The sequence below is a fragment of the Helianthus annuus genome, chromosome 16 (genome assembly GCF_002127325.2).
Source record: "Helianthus annuus cultivar XRQ/B chromosome 16, HanXRQr2.0-SUNRISE, whole genome shotgun sequence".
Taxonomy (NCBI): Eukaryota; Viridiplantae; Streptophyta; class Magnoliopsida; order Asterales; family Asteraceae; genus Helianthus; species Helianthus annuus.
The window spans coordinates 120,960,116-120,978,110 of NC_035448.2; the positions used below are offsets into that span (position 1 = coordinate 120,960,116).

Below are 17,995 nucleotides of genomic sequence, written 5' to 3' on the forward strand. Positions count from 1 at the left end.
ATTTAGGGCCGTCTTTGTTCTTGTGTGGAAATCCCCCTTTTTCACTTCTGACAGGAGGGATACCGACGTTTCTTGTCTGGGGGATATTCCTAACAGTTCCAGAGACAAGGATTGGAAGAAGAAATTTTTCTATATTGATGTCTCTGTGATTCCTGGCGAGATGCACTGGAGGGAAAAGGGGCCAAAGGACAAGGTTAAGGACGTTGGTCCTTCTGAGGATGCGTATGTGTCGAACGCCCTTTATACGAAGTTGTGTGGCCGCCCTTTCGAGTGCACCATAATCCCGGAAGGGGCCCTGGTGATGGCAGGTATGAGTTTGCTGTGGCGTGACATCAGGCAGTACCCTTCCTTTCGAAAGGATGATGCAGGTATACTTGTTTATTTTTTGGTCATTTGTGTTACTATTTTGGACATAACATTTATGTACTTCACAGGGGAATGGAGCCTGTTTGACTTTGTGGACCCTCCGCGGCATCTTGCATTGAGGGCCGCGGATCGCGTGCTTAACGAAGGGGAGCCGGGTGTGTTAGAGATGCATTTGGAGCAGTTTTTGCTACCCGCTTTACCAGCGGATCCTTCTGCATATATTGCTCCCCTGCCGCTCGTCCCAAGTGGCGGTGTTTCTGCCTTGGAGAGGAAACCCACCTGGATAAAAGTTACCGGGAGGAAATATATGGCGGTCGGTGCGGCCGCGTCTTCTGTTGGTGGGACAACGGTTACGAGAGGTGACATTTCTACTACCGCTGCGATGATAAGCCCTGGTCCAGCGCCGAAAAAATGGAAAACGTTTGTTGCTCCTACTCTGAGCGCGTTTGAGGCTGTTCAAGCTGCTTATGCCCTGCCGCTTGGTACGTACTTGTTGTCTTCGAATGTGATTATAAATTATGAGCCTCGCGTTACTGAACTTGGCCACTTTGTATGCAGGTACTTCTAGTGGGGCTCAAACTAAAAATGTTACACCAACCCAATTGCCATCTGTGGGGGTGGTGCTTCCCAGTTCTGGCGTTAGTAGCGTTACAGAGCTCATACCTCAGGCCAGCGATACTGCCGCCGTTAGCTGTACCATGCCGCCGCTTACACTTACCACCGCTGTGGCTGTAACGACTAGCCCAGTTTCCATACCGCTGACTTCCAGCGTCGCTCCTTCCTCTTTGTTTGATTCACCACTGAGTATTTTTTCTGTTGCCGCCAAGGAAATACCCGCCGTGCACGTTACCCAAGAGGCGACTAGTGCCGGAGGTGCGGCCGCCAGGGACGCTGGAGGGTCTAGTAGTGGTATTGCTGACGATGGTGCCTGCCTGGTCGATGATCTGTACCTGCCCACTATCAACTGGGACCCTAGTGCCCGGGATAAACGCTTCCAGCCCCAATGGAAAATTGCCGAATCTTCTAGGCTACTCTACCCCCAGTGATTCAACACTGGATTGAGCGGGCTTATCCCCCAGCTGAAGTGGCATACGTTGAAGGTTTGAACAACGAAAATCTGATGAACTCTACTATGGCTGATTCCGTCAGTCAACCCCGGAGGTTAGCGGAGATCCGGCGCAGGTGGATGCATGATAATACCGAGCTCCACCAGGCGCGTGCTACCATCCAAGAACTGAAAGATGACAAGTGCCGCTTGGAGAATCAACTCCAGGCCGCCGGGTTGAGAGAGGCTAGGTTTCTGTCGGAGAAGAACAAGGCCCAGGATAACTTAAAAAGGGTGACTGCCCATCTTGCCGAGGAGCGAATAATGTGGGCCCGCGACATAGCGGAGAAAGACCGGGTTCTTGCTCAGGCTAAAAGTGTACAAGAAGAGTTAGAGCGCAAGGCCATTGCTGAAGCTCAAAAGGTGAGATCTGAAATGTCTGCTCGGTTGAAAAAGTTCCAAATTGACACAGACTTTGTGTCTCAGGTGCAAGAGCAGTACCAGGGGTTGACCGCGGAGGTGGAGGCCTCCCATACCAAAGCCCGGTTGCGACAAGCGGAGCTGGAGGAGCGAGAGGAGAAGCTTAAAGAACTTCAAAACCACTGCGACTCCCTTCTTTCCCAAAACAACGTGCTTACCAAATCCTCTGCCGCCCGCCTGAAGGAGGTGGAACGTGCCCTGGAGCAGTCAAGTGCCAAAGTGGGTGACCTGACTAGTCAGCTGGAGGATATGCACCACGACAGGAATTGGCTGATATGTAATGGCTTGGTGGGGGCGTTTGAGTATCTCCGACAATCGCCCCCTTTTACAGCTTTGATAGATCGTCTATCCGCCACTGCATATCAGTCTGGTCATCATGATGGCGTTTATAAGGGTTACTTGGAGTGCCAGCAGCTGGAAAAGATTGCTCCGGACTTCCATACGGAGAGGAGTAAATTTCAAAGTGACATGTCTAACGCCCTCGGGGCGACATACACTGAACCGCTATCCTCGTATGGGGATTTAAATGTGGCATAGATTCGCTGCGTCTGCTGCTGGACCCCGCGGAGGGGTTTGAAGAAGAATAATTGTATTTTACTTTGTTTGGCATGTGTTGTACTTTCTTGTTACTTTCGTAATGACACTGTTTGACTTGGATTTTGTGAAAATATCTGCATTATTTGTCAGACGTTTTAAGGCTAATGTCATGACTGCTGACGCCGCCGTTTTTATGAAATGTGGCTATGTAACGTGTAATGATTATTTTTCATTAATGCTGCTATCGTCATCTGTAACACCCCGAAAACAGGTTTGGAAATTAAACCCCGTTAATACTAAAGACGGGGAAAGTACCGTTAGCGGTAAAAGTAAACCGGAAAATATTAGGAATCAAGTGAATAATCCTAATATTAATTAAAAGTGAATAAAAGCTTCCAGGAAAATAGAATGGATAAAATGCCCGATTTAACGGGACTTAAAATAAAACGGGTTTTAACTCCCGGAACCCACTAAGTTAACTAGGTAAAATTAACCTAGTTAGTAATGAGTAACTAAACAATAAACTATGGGTTATAGTTTCATTTATGAATCTCTAAACTTGAGGGGCTAAACATGGGCAACTAGAGAAGTGTTTTATTAAAACACTTAAATAAAAAAAAAACACACACATACATGTGTGTACGTATGCGATCAGAAGAAGGAGCCAGGAGAGCTCAAACCCTAGTTCAACAAATCCTCCAAATCGAAGCTCAAATCAAGCCCGAATCGTCTGCATGATTACAAATTCGTGATCGCCTAGTCGTGGGGATCATAAGGTATGTAAAAATTTGATGATTTGTGAAGTTGTAAAATTTGAGTAATCTTCATAATCGCGAATTATGTATGGATTAGAGAGGCTATGGCTGAATTAGTGCTGTATGATTTCTTGAAAACAAACCCTAGATGTAAACTCGCTAATTTAGCACCATAAATTAGTGTTTTGGTTAACTAGTTATGTAGGTGCTAAGTGGGTTTTATGAATATGGGATGAACACTAGAATTATAGTGTTAAAATAGATGAACATTAGGTAAGTAATGCAAGTTCTAGTTGTAACTTATAAACACTAGACATAAGGGCTTGAAATTGATGCTTGAAGCTTGGTTGGAAGTTAATCAAGAACTTGACAAAAGAAGTATACGAATCTTGCACACTAGGTGTTTGTTAAAATGCCTAAATGAAAACTAAAGTGCTGAAATAGATGATATTTTTGACATCTCTTAGCCTACAATCACTGTGTTATAGGTTTCTAACCATTACCAAGAGTTTAATAAGGGTTATAGCCATGGAAATAGGTTGCATTTGATGGTTTGGGTCGAATTTGAAAGGAACCTAAACACGATTTCCGTAGCTTTTTATATGGATTTTGACTAATCTTAAAAAAATCATATAAAATCAACCGTTTGTCCGATTTGGGTGTTCTATACCTTTTCGGAAAGCTTATGAAGTAAATTTTTACTGTTTTCAATCATAAGAAACAAATGTGGTTGTTAAAGAGGTCAAAAATGTGATTAAAACTGCTGTTCAGAAAACTTAAAAGCTGATTGAAAAATGAAAATATAGTTGCTGTGCTGATTTTATAAAAATCATATAAAATCATAGAAAATTCGTTAGAAGGTGTACCTTATATGCTTGCGAAGGTATTGAAGTTTTCTACGATCCATTTTTGAACATGTTAATCTTGTTCGGACTTTAAATGGGTCATAATGGTCGATTACAGCAGCTGAATAGAAAAATCGCTGCACATTAATAATGTTATTATTAATCCGGAAAAGGCATATGATTGCGTATACTTGTTTAGTCATGAAGTATTTATTGTTAGGAACAAATAGCACTTTATGTGACATGCTTAAAGTGTTTAAAATCACTTACTAACTTGTTATATAAGTAATTTCACTAACGGGTCAAACGGTTAGTGAATGAAAATAATTATGGTATGAAACTAGTTGTTGAATATATGGCATGCTTTGATTGATAAGTGTGTAAAAAAAAGGGGGTCCATAGGGTGATGGCCATTATATAGAATGACCAATCTAACTATCTTATGGATGTTATGATATAGCTGACTCTAAACAAGCTAGGTGGGAGCTTGAAAAGGAACGGGTCAAACGGATCATGGATGCGAAGAATGTTTGCGCGGACGCAAGGTAAGTAAAGCTTACACTTTTTTTAGGATACATATTTACTTTATAGATTATAAACACGACCAAGGTTATATCCGAAATATGGATTCTGACACGAAATGATACGGGTCGGGAAGAATAAAAGGATAAAAACCATGTTTAATGACAAAAAGGGGCGAAATGGGTTAAATAATGAAATGGTAAATAAATACCATTCAAATATAAGTGCAAAATGTTGGTCGTTTAGACTAAACAGGTCAAATGATAATGTTAACACCATTTGACGAATAACGACTAACAAGTGCATGTCGAGTCTAATGCTCACAGGGTAAAACGGCTTATGGAATTTACGTGGCTATGAATCAGCAAATTATTAAGGCAAGGTATTAAAACGGGTCAATACTTTGACCCGCGCCAGGTACGTGTAAATTTGGTGGAAGATATGTGAATACCTTAATGTAGAAAAATGACATGTGAAAGTAGAGAGTGGGATTTAAACTTAAATGATTAAATTCTCTCTAACGGGTCAAAATATGCATTTAAGCGTAGACGGGTCAAAATCTTGTAAAAAGGTAATAAGCCGAATGCATAAAAGTCTCAAAATTTATTAAGCCGGATGTCGGACTTTAACTCCATATGATGGAGAATCAAATTACAAACATGTAGGAAGAAATGGTAGGTCAAACGGACAAGCAAATTTAAAGATAGGAAAGATTTCGTGTCAATTACGGCAAAATGGAAAGGCTGAATGCAGGGGCCACCGTAACTTACGGTGCCACCGTAAGTTACGGTGGAGCTGAATTATTTACGGTGGTTGCCTACTGTTGTGCGGTAGGAAAATTTTATTACAGAGGGCACCGTAACTTACAGTGCCACCGTAAGTTACGGTGGAGGTCATTTTCAAATTTTTGTTTTTGGAATCAATGGTTTCTCGGACTCGTTTGGACACGTTTTAAAGCCCGTAAGACTAAAGCATTTCATGTTTATGAAATGTAGGTACATTTTGGATGCCAGAAGACGATCAAGCTCGACGAAGGACCGAACACGATATAGATACATGCTTCCGCACTTTAACACTTTGCAAATTTTAAACAACGAATTCAACCACGTTATGTAGAATAACTTATGAATTGTAAAAGTTTTAATAAATTCGTATTTTTATAGTATGTGTAGGCTTAACTACACATCTAATTGTTGGCGTTTACATATAAAATTGTTAATTAGTAACTAGGGTGTTACAAGTTGGTATCAGAGCCCTGGTTTAAGAGATTCAAGTATGGTGGGGAAAACCATGCTTGGACTTAAACCTTATGCTCTTGACAAAGATTGGTGTTCGGTTCGAGGCTTGATCGCAAATCCGGTAAGTACATCTATGCTAATAGTTTAGCATGCTAAAGTGTTGTAAACAACACATGGGGTTATCGTGTGATACACGTTACCTCAATTAAGCGATAAATGTAGTTGACAAAGTTACGCGTGTTGACACATATAGTACAAAAGTCTTGTATTATGATACGGGCATTTAGTAAAGTTGACATTACTAACTTTTGTGAATGTCTTGATTGAAGGACACTTGCGTTTAAAGATGACAAAGGTTAAACAAATTAAAGATGTGATAGAGGAACAGTCCGAGGCATGACGAGAGGAACATGCTCACTAAGGACTAAATCGCGTAAAGACCGCGAACAAGGTTAATGGCAAGAAACGCCCGTCGGGGCAAGCATTATCAGGTGCGTGCTTTTAAATATAATTAGCAATGTGCAACAAACATGTAAAGAATGATTGTCGCATATGTAAATTAGAAACTTGGGAAACCTGAATAGAATGCCTATCCAGGATATTATCTCCAAGAAAACTAAATAGAGGTGTTACTTACATGGGGTGTGATGTGAAAACTATAAAAAGGTCGTGTATGTCATGTGTTAATCGCTTACTCTGGCCAAGTAAGTAGTGGCATATGATACCATGAGTTTCTTATAGCAGAGACATTATATCTGATGGAGTAAGGACGGGGTAAATGGGACAAATTAAAAGTACCCAAAAGAATCAAGTGAGCAAAATATTTGATAATAATGTAAACGCACAGCCGAGTGACGGAAGCGTATTACATTAAGATAATGAGCCCGAGTGAAGGGACAAAGAAACACGTAAGATGATCAGAATACGTATTGGGAGGAGGTGTACTTACACTCGAACCCGGAAAATGCAAACATGTAAAATGATGTAGACATGTATTGGGAGGGGGTGTACTTACACTCGAACCCGAAGAATATAAACATGTAAAATGATCAAGATATGCATTGGGAGGTAGTGTACTTACACTCAAACCCGAAGAATGCAAATAAGACTCTTAACGGGCCGATTTTGTAAAACACCAAATTTGAGAACAAAGTAGGAATATAAAAGCGAAACAAAGTCATAATGCATACCGTAAGGGTTGCAATAATAACGACTTCGGTAAAACACCCGGTTGGTGGGTAAGGATTTAAACACATGCGTAGACTGAGAAACAGGAACGCGCATGGAAAGTCAAAAGACTCGGGTTTTGGGTCATGACCAAAGGACGATAAGATAACGGCAAATAGAAATTTTGATGAATTACGCTCAACTATTTTAAAGTTGAACGGGTCGAACAAAGATTGAAGTTTGACATCTATAAGTGATGAAATTTTCACACGAACAAGTCAAACAAAATTTAAAAAAGGATGACTCGTGCTAAAGTAAGTAAGCGCGAATCGAATAAAAAAAAAGTGCGAAATATTAGTAAACCTATGTAAAGGAGTTAAAGGTGTTAAAAACATTAGAATAAAAGAACCCGGGTAATGGGACGTAAAGAAGTATAGGTAAGAACCGGTTAACAGTAAGTGTAGGGCAAACCGACGTGTAATTGACGTTAGAAGTCAAGGAGTCGGAAGGATAATTCGAAAGAAAACAATGTAGCCTTAGACTACGGTCAAGGTCAAACGAAATCCAAAAAGTAAAGGTGAATAATTCTAAAACATAAGAGGGGGTGCCTTAATGCCATATGCGTATATAAATGTATACATATTTGAATAAAGACTTGAATAAAAGATGATCTACGGGATCATCATAACCTGCGGGATATGAATTTAAAGCAAAAGGATCATAAGGGTCTCACCTTAAAGAGGTGAAAACATAAGGAAATAGCCTACGAGGTTAAGTGAAGGAACCTACGGGTCAATAGTGTAAGGTGAGGGAATTTGTTATGATTCCCCGCATAAAGTAAGAACGGAAAACAATAAATTATGAGTTATCAATTTCCTTGATATGGATAATTGACAAAAGTTAAAAGGAAAATGCTAAACTAAAACTCCGGTTTTTGCAAGAAATGACGTTTTTCGAATATGAATTCTGATAGACGAATATGTAATAGGCATGAAAGATATAAGTCTTGACACTGATAAGTGCAAGACGATACATTTGAAAAGAAAGGTTGGAATAGACCTAAACATGACGTGACGCGATCACGGACAAGAGAAGTAATGTGAAGTAATCATATTATGACCCGAGTGATGGGTACAAAGTAACTGGACTGATAAGTCTAGTTAGTGAGATCGGTTAAGGTCGAAACCCAAATTAAGAAATTGTTTAACACGTTATTCACTACGAAGAGTAATGTAGAATAAACATAATTTATAAACCTGTGTGACTAAGTGGCCAACGTTTGGCGACTCGGTCAAGTAAACAACAAAGGTGTATAGATCCAAGAGATAAAGTGACGGCCCATGAGACCTCACTAACAGAAAATATTGATCACTTATTTGAGGGATCATAAAGCTATAAGTTCATGAACAAAAGAATAGTTGCTAAAAGTTAAAGATTTCACCAAGGACCTTAAAACGGTCAAAACGACGGATTCATAAATAATTTGATAGTATATGAAAGCGATGAATATCACTAAGTTAACCGGACTAGTGGAAATAACGAGATTACGTTATTTCAAGATTGCACTATGTAGTATGAGATACGTAGACAATTAGTAACCAAAAGGATATTGCCATACTTTTCTGGTAATACTAACAATTGGTCAAAGTAAAAGTAACGTTTAAAAGATTTCTCGGATCAAATGCATTGAGTTTGAACTCGATGAATTAAGCAAGAAAAGGTTTCGAGGACGAAACCTCTTTAAGGGGGTAGACTTGTAACACCCCGAAAACAGGTTTGGAAATTAAACCCCGTTAATACTAAAGACGGGGAAAGTACCGTTAGCGGTAAAAGTAAACCGGAAAATATTAGGAATCAAGTGAATAATCCTAATATTAATTAAAAGTGAATAAGAGCTTCCAGGAAAATAGAATGGATAAAATGCCCGATTTAACGGGACTTAAAATAAAACGGGTTTTAACTCCCGGAACCCACTAAGTTAACTAGGTAAAATTAACCTAGTTAGTAATGAGTAACTAAATAATAAACTATGGGTTATAGTTTCATTTATGAATCTCTAAACTTGAGGGGCTAAACATGGGCAACTAGAGAAGTGTTTTATTAAAACACTTAAATAAAAAAAAACACACATACATGTGTGTACGTATGCGATCAGAAGAAGGAGCCAGGAGAGCTCAAACCCTAGTTCAACAAATCCTCCAAATCGAAGCTCAAATCAAGCCCGAATCGTCTGCATGATTACAAATTCGTGATCGCCTAGTCGTGGGGATCATAAGGTATGTAAAAATTTGATGATTTGTGAAGTTGTAAAATTTGAGTAATCTTCATAATCGCGAATTATGTATGGATTAGAGAGGCTATGGCTGAATTAGTGTTGTATGATTTCTTGAAAACAAACCCTAGATGTAAACTCGCTAATTTAGCACCATAAATTAGTGTTTTGGTTAACTAGTTATGTAGGTGCTAAGTGGGTTTTATGAATATGGGATGAACACTAGAATTATAGTGTTAAAATAGATGAACATTAGGTAAGTAATGCAAGTTCTAGTTGTAACTTATAAACACTAGACATAAGGGCTTGAAATTGATGCTTGAAGCTTGGTTGGAAGTTAATCAAGAACTTGACAAAAGAAGTATACGAATCTTGCACACTAGGTGTTTGTTAAAATGCCTAAATGAAAACTAAAGTGCTGAAATAGATGATATTTTTGACATCTCTTAGCCTACAATCACTGTGTTATAGGTTTCTAACCATTACCAAGAGTTTAATAAGGGTTATAGCCATGGAAATAGGTTGCATTTGATGGTTTGGGTCGAATTTGAAAGGAACCTAAACACGATTTCCGTAGCTTTTTATATGGATTTTGACTAATCTTAAAAAAATCATATAAAATCAACCGTTTGTCCGATTTGGGTGTTCTATACCTTTTCGGAAAGCTTATGAAGTAAATTTTTACTGTTTTCAATCATAAGAAACAAATGTGGTTGTTAAAGAGGTCAAAAATGTGATTAAAACTGCTGTTCAGAAAACTTAAAAGCTGATTGAAAAATGAAAATATAGTTGCTGTGCTGATTTTATAAAAATCATATAAAATCATAGAAAATTCGTTAGAAGGTGTACCTTATATGCTTGCGAAGGTATTGAAGTTTTCTACGATCCATTTTTGAACATGTTAATCTTGTTCGGACTTTAAATGGGTCATAATGGTCGATTACAGCAGCTGAATAGAAAAATCGCTGCACATTAATAATGTTATTATTAATCCGGAAAAGGCATATGATTGCGTATACTTGTTTAGTCATGAAGTATTTATTGTTAGGAACAAATAGCACTTTATGTGACATGCTTAAAGTGTTTAAAATCACTTACTAACTTGTTATATAAGTAATTTCACTAACGGGTCAAACGGTTAGTGAATGAAAATAATTATGGTATGAAACTAGTTGTTGAATATATGGCATGCTTTGATTGATAAGTGTGTAAAAAAAGGGGGTCCATAGGGTGATGGCCATTATATAGAATGACCAATCTAACCATCTTATGGATGTTATGATATAGCTGACTCTAAACAAGCTAGGTGGGAGCTTGAAAAGGAACGGGTCAAACGGATCATGGATGCGAAGAATGTTTGCGCGGACGCGAGGTAAGTAAAGCTTACACTTTTTTTTAGGATACATATTTACTTTATAGATTATAAACACGACCAAGGTTATATCCGAAATATGGATCCTGACACGAAATGATACGGGTCGGGAAGAATAAAAGGATAAAAACCATGTTTAATGACAAAAAGGGGCGAAATGGGTTAAATAATGAAATGGTAAATAAATACCATTCAAATATAAGTGCAAAATGTTGGTCGTTTAGACTAAACAGGTCAAATGGTAATGTTAACACCATTTGATGAATAACGACTAACAAGTGCATGTCGAGTCTAATGCTCACAGGGTAAAACGGCTTATGGAATTTACGTGGCTATGAATCAGCAAATTATTAAGGCAAGGTATTAAAACGGGTCAATACTTTGACCCGCGCCAGGTACGCGTAAATTTGGTGGAAGATATGTGAATACCTTAATGTAGAAAAATGACATGTGAAAGTAGAGAGTGGGATTTAAACTTAAATGATTAAATTCTCTCTAACGGGTCAAAATATGCATTTAAGCGTAGACGGGTCAAAATCTTGTAAAAACGTAATAAGCCGAATGCATAAAAGTCTCAAAATTTATTAAGCCGGATGTCGGACTTTAACTCCATATGATGGAGAATCAAATTACAAACATGTAGGAAGAAATGGTAGGTCAAACGGACAAGCGAATTTAAAGATACGAAAGATTTCGTGTCAATTACGGCAAAATGGAAAGGCTGAATGCAGGGGCCACCGTAACTTACGGTGCCACCGTAAGTTACGGTGGAGCTGAATTATTTACGGTGGTTGCCTACTGTTGTACGGTAGGAAAATTTTATTAGAGAGGCCACCGTAACTTACGGTGCCACCGTAAGTTACGGTGGAGGTCATTTTCAAATTTTTGTTTTTGGAATCAATGGTTTCCCGGACTCGTTTGGACACGTTTTAAAGCCCGTAAGACTAAAGCATTTCATGTTTATGAAATGTAGGTATATTTTGGATGCTGGAAGACGATCAAGCTCGACGAAGGACCGAACACGATATAGATACATGCTTCCGCACTTTAACACTTTGCAAATTTTAAACAACGAATTCAACCACGTTATGTAGAATAACTTATGAATTGTAAAAGTTTTAATAAATTCGTATTTTTATAGTATGTGTAGGCTTAACTACACATCTAATTGTTGGCGTTTACATATAAAATTGTTAATTACTAACTAGGGTGTTACATCATCACTGTCAAGACTGTTTAGCTTTTTACCCTTCTATAAATTGGGTTTGTTTTTCCTAATTTAGTAACCTGACAGAATGAGTCGAAAAGTTTATAGACAGAGGCTATCCGATATCTTCCGACTCTTGGATGCTGCTGACGGGTTGGTTCAGTTGCAGACTCCGGTAACGAAGTTGATGCTTCGAAAGAGTAGGCCGCTTCCTCATGCTGTTGCAACCCGGGCGAATCGAGCATGTAGAAGTGTTGTTTATGACGATCCTCAACCAGTTGATCCTGATGTGCCATCACTATCAGCTGATGTTTTGAAAGAGCTTATACCAGTTGATCATGTTCAACGTTACCGCTTGGTATACGAACGTCGTCACGGTGGTTGTTCATAGAAGAATCCGGTGGCTGATCCGGGGATGATAGCTCCATTAGTGATTGGGGGATCAACCGGTGGCTTGGCCGTTGATCCTCCTGTGTTGGTTAGTGGTGGTGCGGTGCTGCATACCCCTGCAGAGGTGATGGCGACCTATTCCCACCAGTAGGTGTTTGAACATGTTCTTTTTGGTGCCCATGTGTTGGTTTTTAACAACAGGGACAAGTACTTGGTTTGTTTAAGATAGTCCGTGTGCATGTGTTAAAATGCCTATCTTTTTGTAGCAGTTAACGTATCTATTACCAAGATACCCGCTGTCAACGCTGTATGTATTGACCCCATGACTTTTGTGTTTGAAAATATTTCGTGTTTAAGGGTACTTTTTTCGGTTTACCGTTATGTGCAGTTATAATGCGATGGTAATTTATATTGTTGGGTAATGATGAAAACCAAAGGTAGATAACTTTTATTAAATTCAAACTTAAATGAAACGAAGTGACACTGCTGTGGGTGGATTACATTTGTTTTCTAAAGAAATGTCTGCTCTTGCTGTTAGGAGCAAGGCATTACAAATAACATTTCCTCAGTTGGGCTATGTTCCAACTGCGCGGCACGGTGGTACCGTCTAGTCTGGATAAGCGATAGGCCCCTTTGCCCAAATCTTTTTGGATGACATAGGGGCCTTCCCAGTTGGGTCCCAGCTTGCCTAGGGGTTCCGCCCTACTTGCTTCATTATCACGCATGACATAATCACCCTCTTTGAAAGTGTGCTTGGCCACGCGTTTGTTGTAGTATCTTTCTAATGACTTCTTGTATCTTGCTTCGCTGATGGCGGCTGCTTCTCGCCTTTCTTCCAGTAGGTCTAGGCTTTCCCTTAAGAGACTATCATTGTCGTCGCCTGTGGTAAGGCGGCGTAGTGACGGCAATCCCGCTTCCGCGGGTATCATTGCTTCCGCTCTATAGGTTAGGCTGAAGGGGGTTTCATTATTGCTTGTCTTAGGCATTGTTCTGTGTGCCCAGAGGACATTTGGCAGTTCTTCCACCCAGGAGCTTTCCTCATGACCTAATCTTCTTTTTATACCATCCAACAGGCTTCTATTCGCCCGTTCTACCTGGCCGTTTCCTTGGGGGTGCGCTACTGAAGTGAAGATTTGCTGGATTTGGAGGTTGGCGCACCATTCTTGAAAAACTCTGTCTGTAAACTATGTTCCGTTATCGCTTACCAGATATAGCGGCAATCCAAATCGACATACTATGTGTTCCCAAAGGAACTTTTTGGCGTTATCTGCCGTGATTTTAGCCAAAGGCTTGGCTTCCACCCACTTGGTAAAGTAATCAATCGCCACGATTAAGTATTTTAGCTTTCCGGGAGCGGGTGGGAAAGGTCCAACAATATCCGCGGCCCATTTTTGAAAAGGCCATGCTGCTGTAACCGGTATTAAGTTGTTCTTCGGCCTGAGTGTTTGGGGAGCGAATTTCTGGAAACTACGGCATTTTCTGAGTTCTACTACGGCGTCTTCGTGCATCCCGGGCCAATAGTACCCGGCGTTATGGATTTTGGCCACTACCGCCCGAGGTCCAGCATGAATGCCACACAGACCTGCATGAATCTCGCTGATCAAATACTTTGCTTCTGTTGGAGAGACACAACGCAAAAGTGGTCCCAAGTAAGACTTTCGATAAAGGACGCCGTTATTGACTTCGTATTGCAATGCCTTTGTTTGCACCTTCTGTGCTTCGCCTTTAGCGGGAGGTAACTCCCCCTTGTCGAGGAATTTTAGCACTGGGGTATACCAGCAGGGTTCTTCCGTTGGGACGGCGGAAACATTCCGTGGTTCAATTGAGGGTGTCTGCAGCGTCTCAACTTTGACTTCTTTTTCCATGCCTGAGGTGGCGAGTTTGCTGAGAGCATCTGCTATCTGGTTTTTGCCTCTATGGACGTGGATGAGTGTGACGTTATCAAAGGAAGCCATGAGTTCCTTCGTTTTTGCCAGGTATCTTGCCATCGATTCATCTTTGGCCTCGTATGTTTCGTTTACTTGATTGTTGACCAGTAACGAATCAACATATGCATCCACCCTTGTGGCTCCCATAGATTTGGCCATTCTTAAACCTGCTAGTAGTGTTTCATATTCTGCTTCGTTGTTGGAGCATTCAAAATCAAAGCGTAAGGCATACATCAGCCTTATCTCGTCTTGGCTTATTAGCATTAAACCAGCCCCAGACCTTTTTCCGCTTGATGACCCGTCAGTGTATAGTTTTCAGGTCTACCGGGCAGTGCTGGATTCCGTGATGTCTTGGATGGTGGGGTCCGCAATAGCTTCTCCTTCAGGGATTTCATCTAGGAAATCGGCGATTACCTGCCCTTTGACTGCTGTTCTTTTTCGGTATTCAATATCCAAGGCGCCTAGTTCGATTGCCCATTTGGCCAGTCTTCCGGAGATCTCTGGCTTGTGCAAAATTTGTTGTAGCGGATAATTTGTCAAGATCTGTACACAATGTGCTTGAAAATATCTTTTTAGTCGCCGGGTGGCGTGAACTAGTGCTAGGACCAGTTTTTCCAAAGTCGGGTACCGCGTCTCGGGTCCCGCCAATACTCGGCTGATGTAATATACGGGTGTCTACTTCCCATCTCTTTCCACCATGAGTACCGCACTTACCGCGTTGTGGGCGGCTGCCAAGTACATTTTAAGCACTTCATTAGGCCGTGTCGCTGTCAGCATGGGTAATCTTTCTATGAAACGTTTCATGTCTTGCAGGGCTTCTTCCGCTTCGCCAGTCCATTGGAAATTCTTTTTGTTGAGACAATCTTTCAACGTCTTGATAAATGGCAAAGATTTTTCAGCGTGCCTTGCTAGGAATCTGTTGATCGCCACTAAACGCCCATTTAATGCTTGCGCTTCTTTCAAGGTTCTTGGAGAGGGCATCTGGGTTATGGCGGCCACCTTTTCCGGATTAGCTTTAAAACCGTCCCGGGTGACAATCACTCCTAAGAACTTCCCTTCTTCTACCCCGAAAGAGCATTTTTTGGGATTGAGTTTGATGTTGTATTCTCTAAGCTTTCGGAAAGTTTCTTCAATGTCTTCTAACATTTGCTTTTCTTCCCTGCTTTTGATCACGAGATCATCGACGTATACTTCTAAATTTCTGCCAATTTGCGTTTCGAAGGCTTGGTCCATGAGTCGCTGGTAAGTAGCCCCGGCGTTTCGTAGGCCGAACGGCATCTTTGTGTAACAGAAAATGCCAACGTCCGTGTGAAACGCCGTTTTTTCCTCGTCTTCTTTGGACATCTTAATCTGATGATACCCCTTATACACGTCTAAAAAACATTTGTACCTGTAAGGGACCAGGGAGTCGACCTTAAGGTCCATCTCAGGTAGTGGATACGCGTCCTTGGGGCATGCTTTATTCAGGTCTTTGAAATCAATGCACATCCGCCATGTGCCGTCTGGTTTCTTTACCATCACCGGGTTTAATACCCATGTGTGGTATTGTGTTTCTCTGAGGATTCCAGCTTCTACCAACTTCCGCACCTCTCTAACAACCGCTGCCCTCCGATCCGGAGCCATACTGCGTTTACCTTGCGCGACCGGCTTAATGCCCGGAAGTGTTGCTAGCTTATGTTCCGCCTTATCGCGGGGTATTCCTGTCATGTCAGAATGTTCGAAGGCAAAGACATCGACATTCCTTCTCAGCAGTTGTTTCAAATCATTTTTAACCTCGGGAGAAAGGCTGTCTCCGATTATGACCGTCTGATCTGGATGGCGTGTGCTCAATACCCATCTTTCTGGACCAACGGCTCCAGTGGGGCCTTGCCGACATCTTTTGGCGTTTAGTACCTCCCCTAGTTTGTCACGGAAAATTGTCGCAATGCCCCGCGGGGTAGGGAACTTCATGAATCCTCGCGCCATAGAGACTATAGCGTCCAATTTCCCCAGAGTGAATCTTCCAATGATCACATTGTGGTATGACTCAGCGCGTACCACAAGGAAAGTTAGGAGTATGGTTCTTTCTCTGGGTTCTTGTCCAAACGTAACCGGGAAGGTGATCTAACTAATAGGGTCAACCTTTTCGCCTGTGAATCCTTTAATGGGAGCGTGCACCGATTCGAGCAACTTTCTATCCTCTGGTTGCATTCTATTGAAACAATGCTCATAGATAATGTCTTCTGAGCTCCCGGTGTCGACCAGGATTTGCCTCATGCGGTAATCTCCGACTGCAGCGGATATAATCAGGGTGTCAGTCGTGAGGTGTAAATCTTCCCCACGAGGTTCGATGGTCATGGTTGCTGACATCCAGGGTTCGAGCGCGGAGAAACTTCGTTTTGCCCCTTTTCCCTTGTCCGCGTGTACCATATTCAATTCTCGCGGTCTCTTACCAGCCGCCTTATCGTTCTCTTCCTTGACGACGGGCGGGCCCTGCTTGATATCCCTTACTAGGTGTGCCAATTTACCCTCTTTCACAAAATATTCGATCTGCCTTTTTAGCTGAAAGCAGTCGTTTGTATCGTGGTCGCTCCCTTTGTGGTATTCACAGTATTTACTTGTGTCTTTGTTGGGGTTATCTTTCAGAGGCTTTGAAGGATTGAACTTGAGATTCTCCGAAGCTAAGATCTCTGCCGGTGTCTTGCTCAGGTTAGGGTAGTCAGATCGAGGTTTCGAAGACTCATTCCTTGAATAGGTGTTTCGGTGTCTATCATATCGCAAGTCCGTCTTGTCATTCCTTTGGTATCGATCTCCTCTACCCCTACCTTTAGATCCTGGCTGCTCCCTGTCTTCTTGGTTTTTCAGGGCCTCCTTTTTCCTATTGGCTGCATGACTGGCGGCTACTGCCTTTTCTTGTATGACATACACTTTAGCTATCCGAAGTACTTCATCGATGGTTGGCGGTACGCCGTCCCTTCCATGAAGTGTTCTCAAAAACTCGTCGTCGTTTACTCCTTGTAGGAAGGCTCCACATGCTAGGTCGTTTGTCACGCCCGGGATTGCCAGGCTTTCTTTGTTGAATCTAACAATAAAATTTTCCACCGTTTGATTGTCTCGCCGACGGATGTGGAGGAGTTCGTTCCTATCCTTCGTGTGCCTGTGCTGCTGGCTGAACTGCAGGATGAATTTGGATTCTAGATCTTCAAAACTGTCTATTTCGCCAGTGGGCAGACTGTCCCACCAGACCCGTGCCGCGCCTACCAGTGTTTGTACAAACATTTTGCACCATAGGGGCATGGGCCAACAGGCTACCTCCCCGGCACTTTTGAATAGGTTAAGATGGTCATCAGGGTCACCTAGACCATCATATTTGCCTACAGTTTGAGGCATCTTGGGTTTCTCCTTAATAGAGGCTTCTGCTATTCTTCTGGTGAACTTGGACTTGAAAGTCGCATCCACCGGCTTGTAAGGTCTGGTGAGTTCGTCTTCTTCTACATTGATAGGTTGTACTGGAGGAATGATTCCGTTCTGGCTTACACCCAGAGTGATCGAGGGTTGAGCCAAAGTAAAGTTTAGCATGGGACTGGGACCCCCGTGAAGAGAATCTGGGTCTAGATGTGTTTCCTCTATCATAAATTGGTTCCGCTGTTGGTGGGGTTTGAGTGTAAACCGGTTGTGACGCTGGAAAAGCCCACCAAGGCGGCATATAAGCCGCGTATGGCGATCGAGTGTTGCCTTGTGTGGCTCCCTGGGTTGTGCACATTGAGTTACCGTATGGGGGTAAGTACCCATACGGGGGTGCGTAACAGTACCCAGGGAAATATGCCTGATTTCCCGGTGTGACAGGAGCGTTCATAATTCCTGCTGGCATAATAACCGGTTGGTGAGGTGG

The 17,995-nt window shown here is 41.7% G+C and overlaps 1 protein-coding gene and 1 long non-coding RNA gene across 3 annotated transcripts; one reads left to right on the forward strand and one right to left on the reverse strand.

The window, feature by feature from the left end:
- Positions 1 to 2,687: 2,687 nt before the first annotated feature.
- Positions 2,688 to 11,633, forward strand: LOC110917652. Of its 2 annotated transcripts, XR_004883708.1 has the most exons (6): positions 2,688 to 3,204; positions 4,489 to 4,573; positions 4,877 to 9,231; positions 10,515 to 10,599; positions 10,904 to 10,994; positions 11,573 to 11,633. It is a non-coding gene; the product is annotated as an uncharacterized LOC110917652 (long non-coding RNA). The 2 variants fall into 2 exon arrangements; XR_002580738.2 differs by lacking the exon at positions 11,573 to 11,633 and having other exon boundaries at positions 10,904 to 11,564.
- Positions 11,634 to 16,227: 4,594 nt separating this feature from the next.
- Positions 16,228 to 17,736, reverse strand: LOC110919566. The gene has a single exon (XM_022163837.1). It carries the CDS (start codon positions 17,734 to 17,736, stop codon positions 16,228 to 16,230), a length of 1,509 nt encoding a protein of 502 aa, XP_022019529.1.
- Positions 17,737 to 17,995: the final 259 nt, after the last annotated feature.

Bases quoted from the DNA above. Each gene is read 5' to 3' on its own strand.
- LOC110919566 (XM_022163837.1), bottom strand. From the start codon at position 17,736: ATGATAGAGGAAACACATCTAGACCCAGATTCTCTTCACGGGGGTCCC.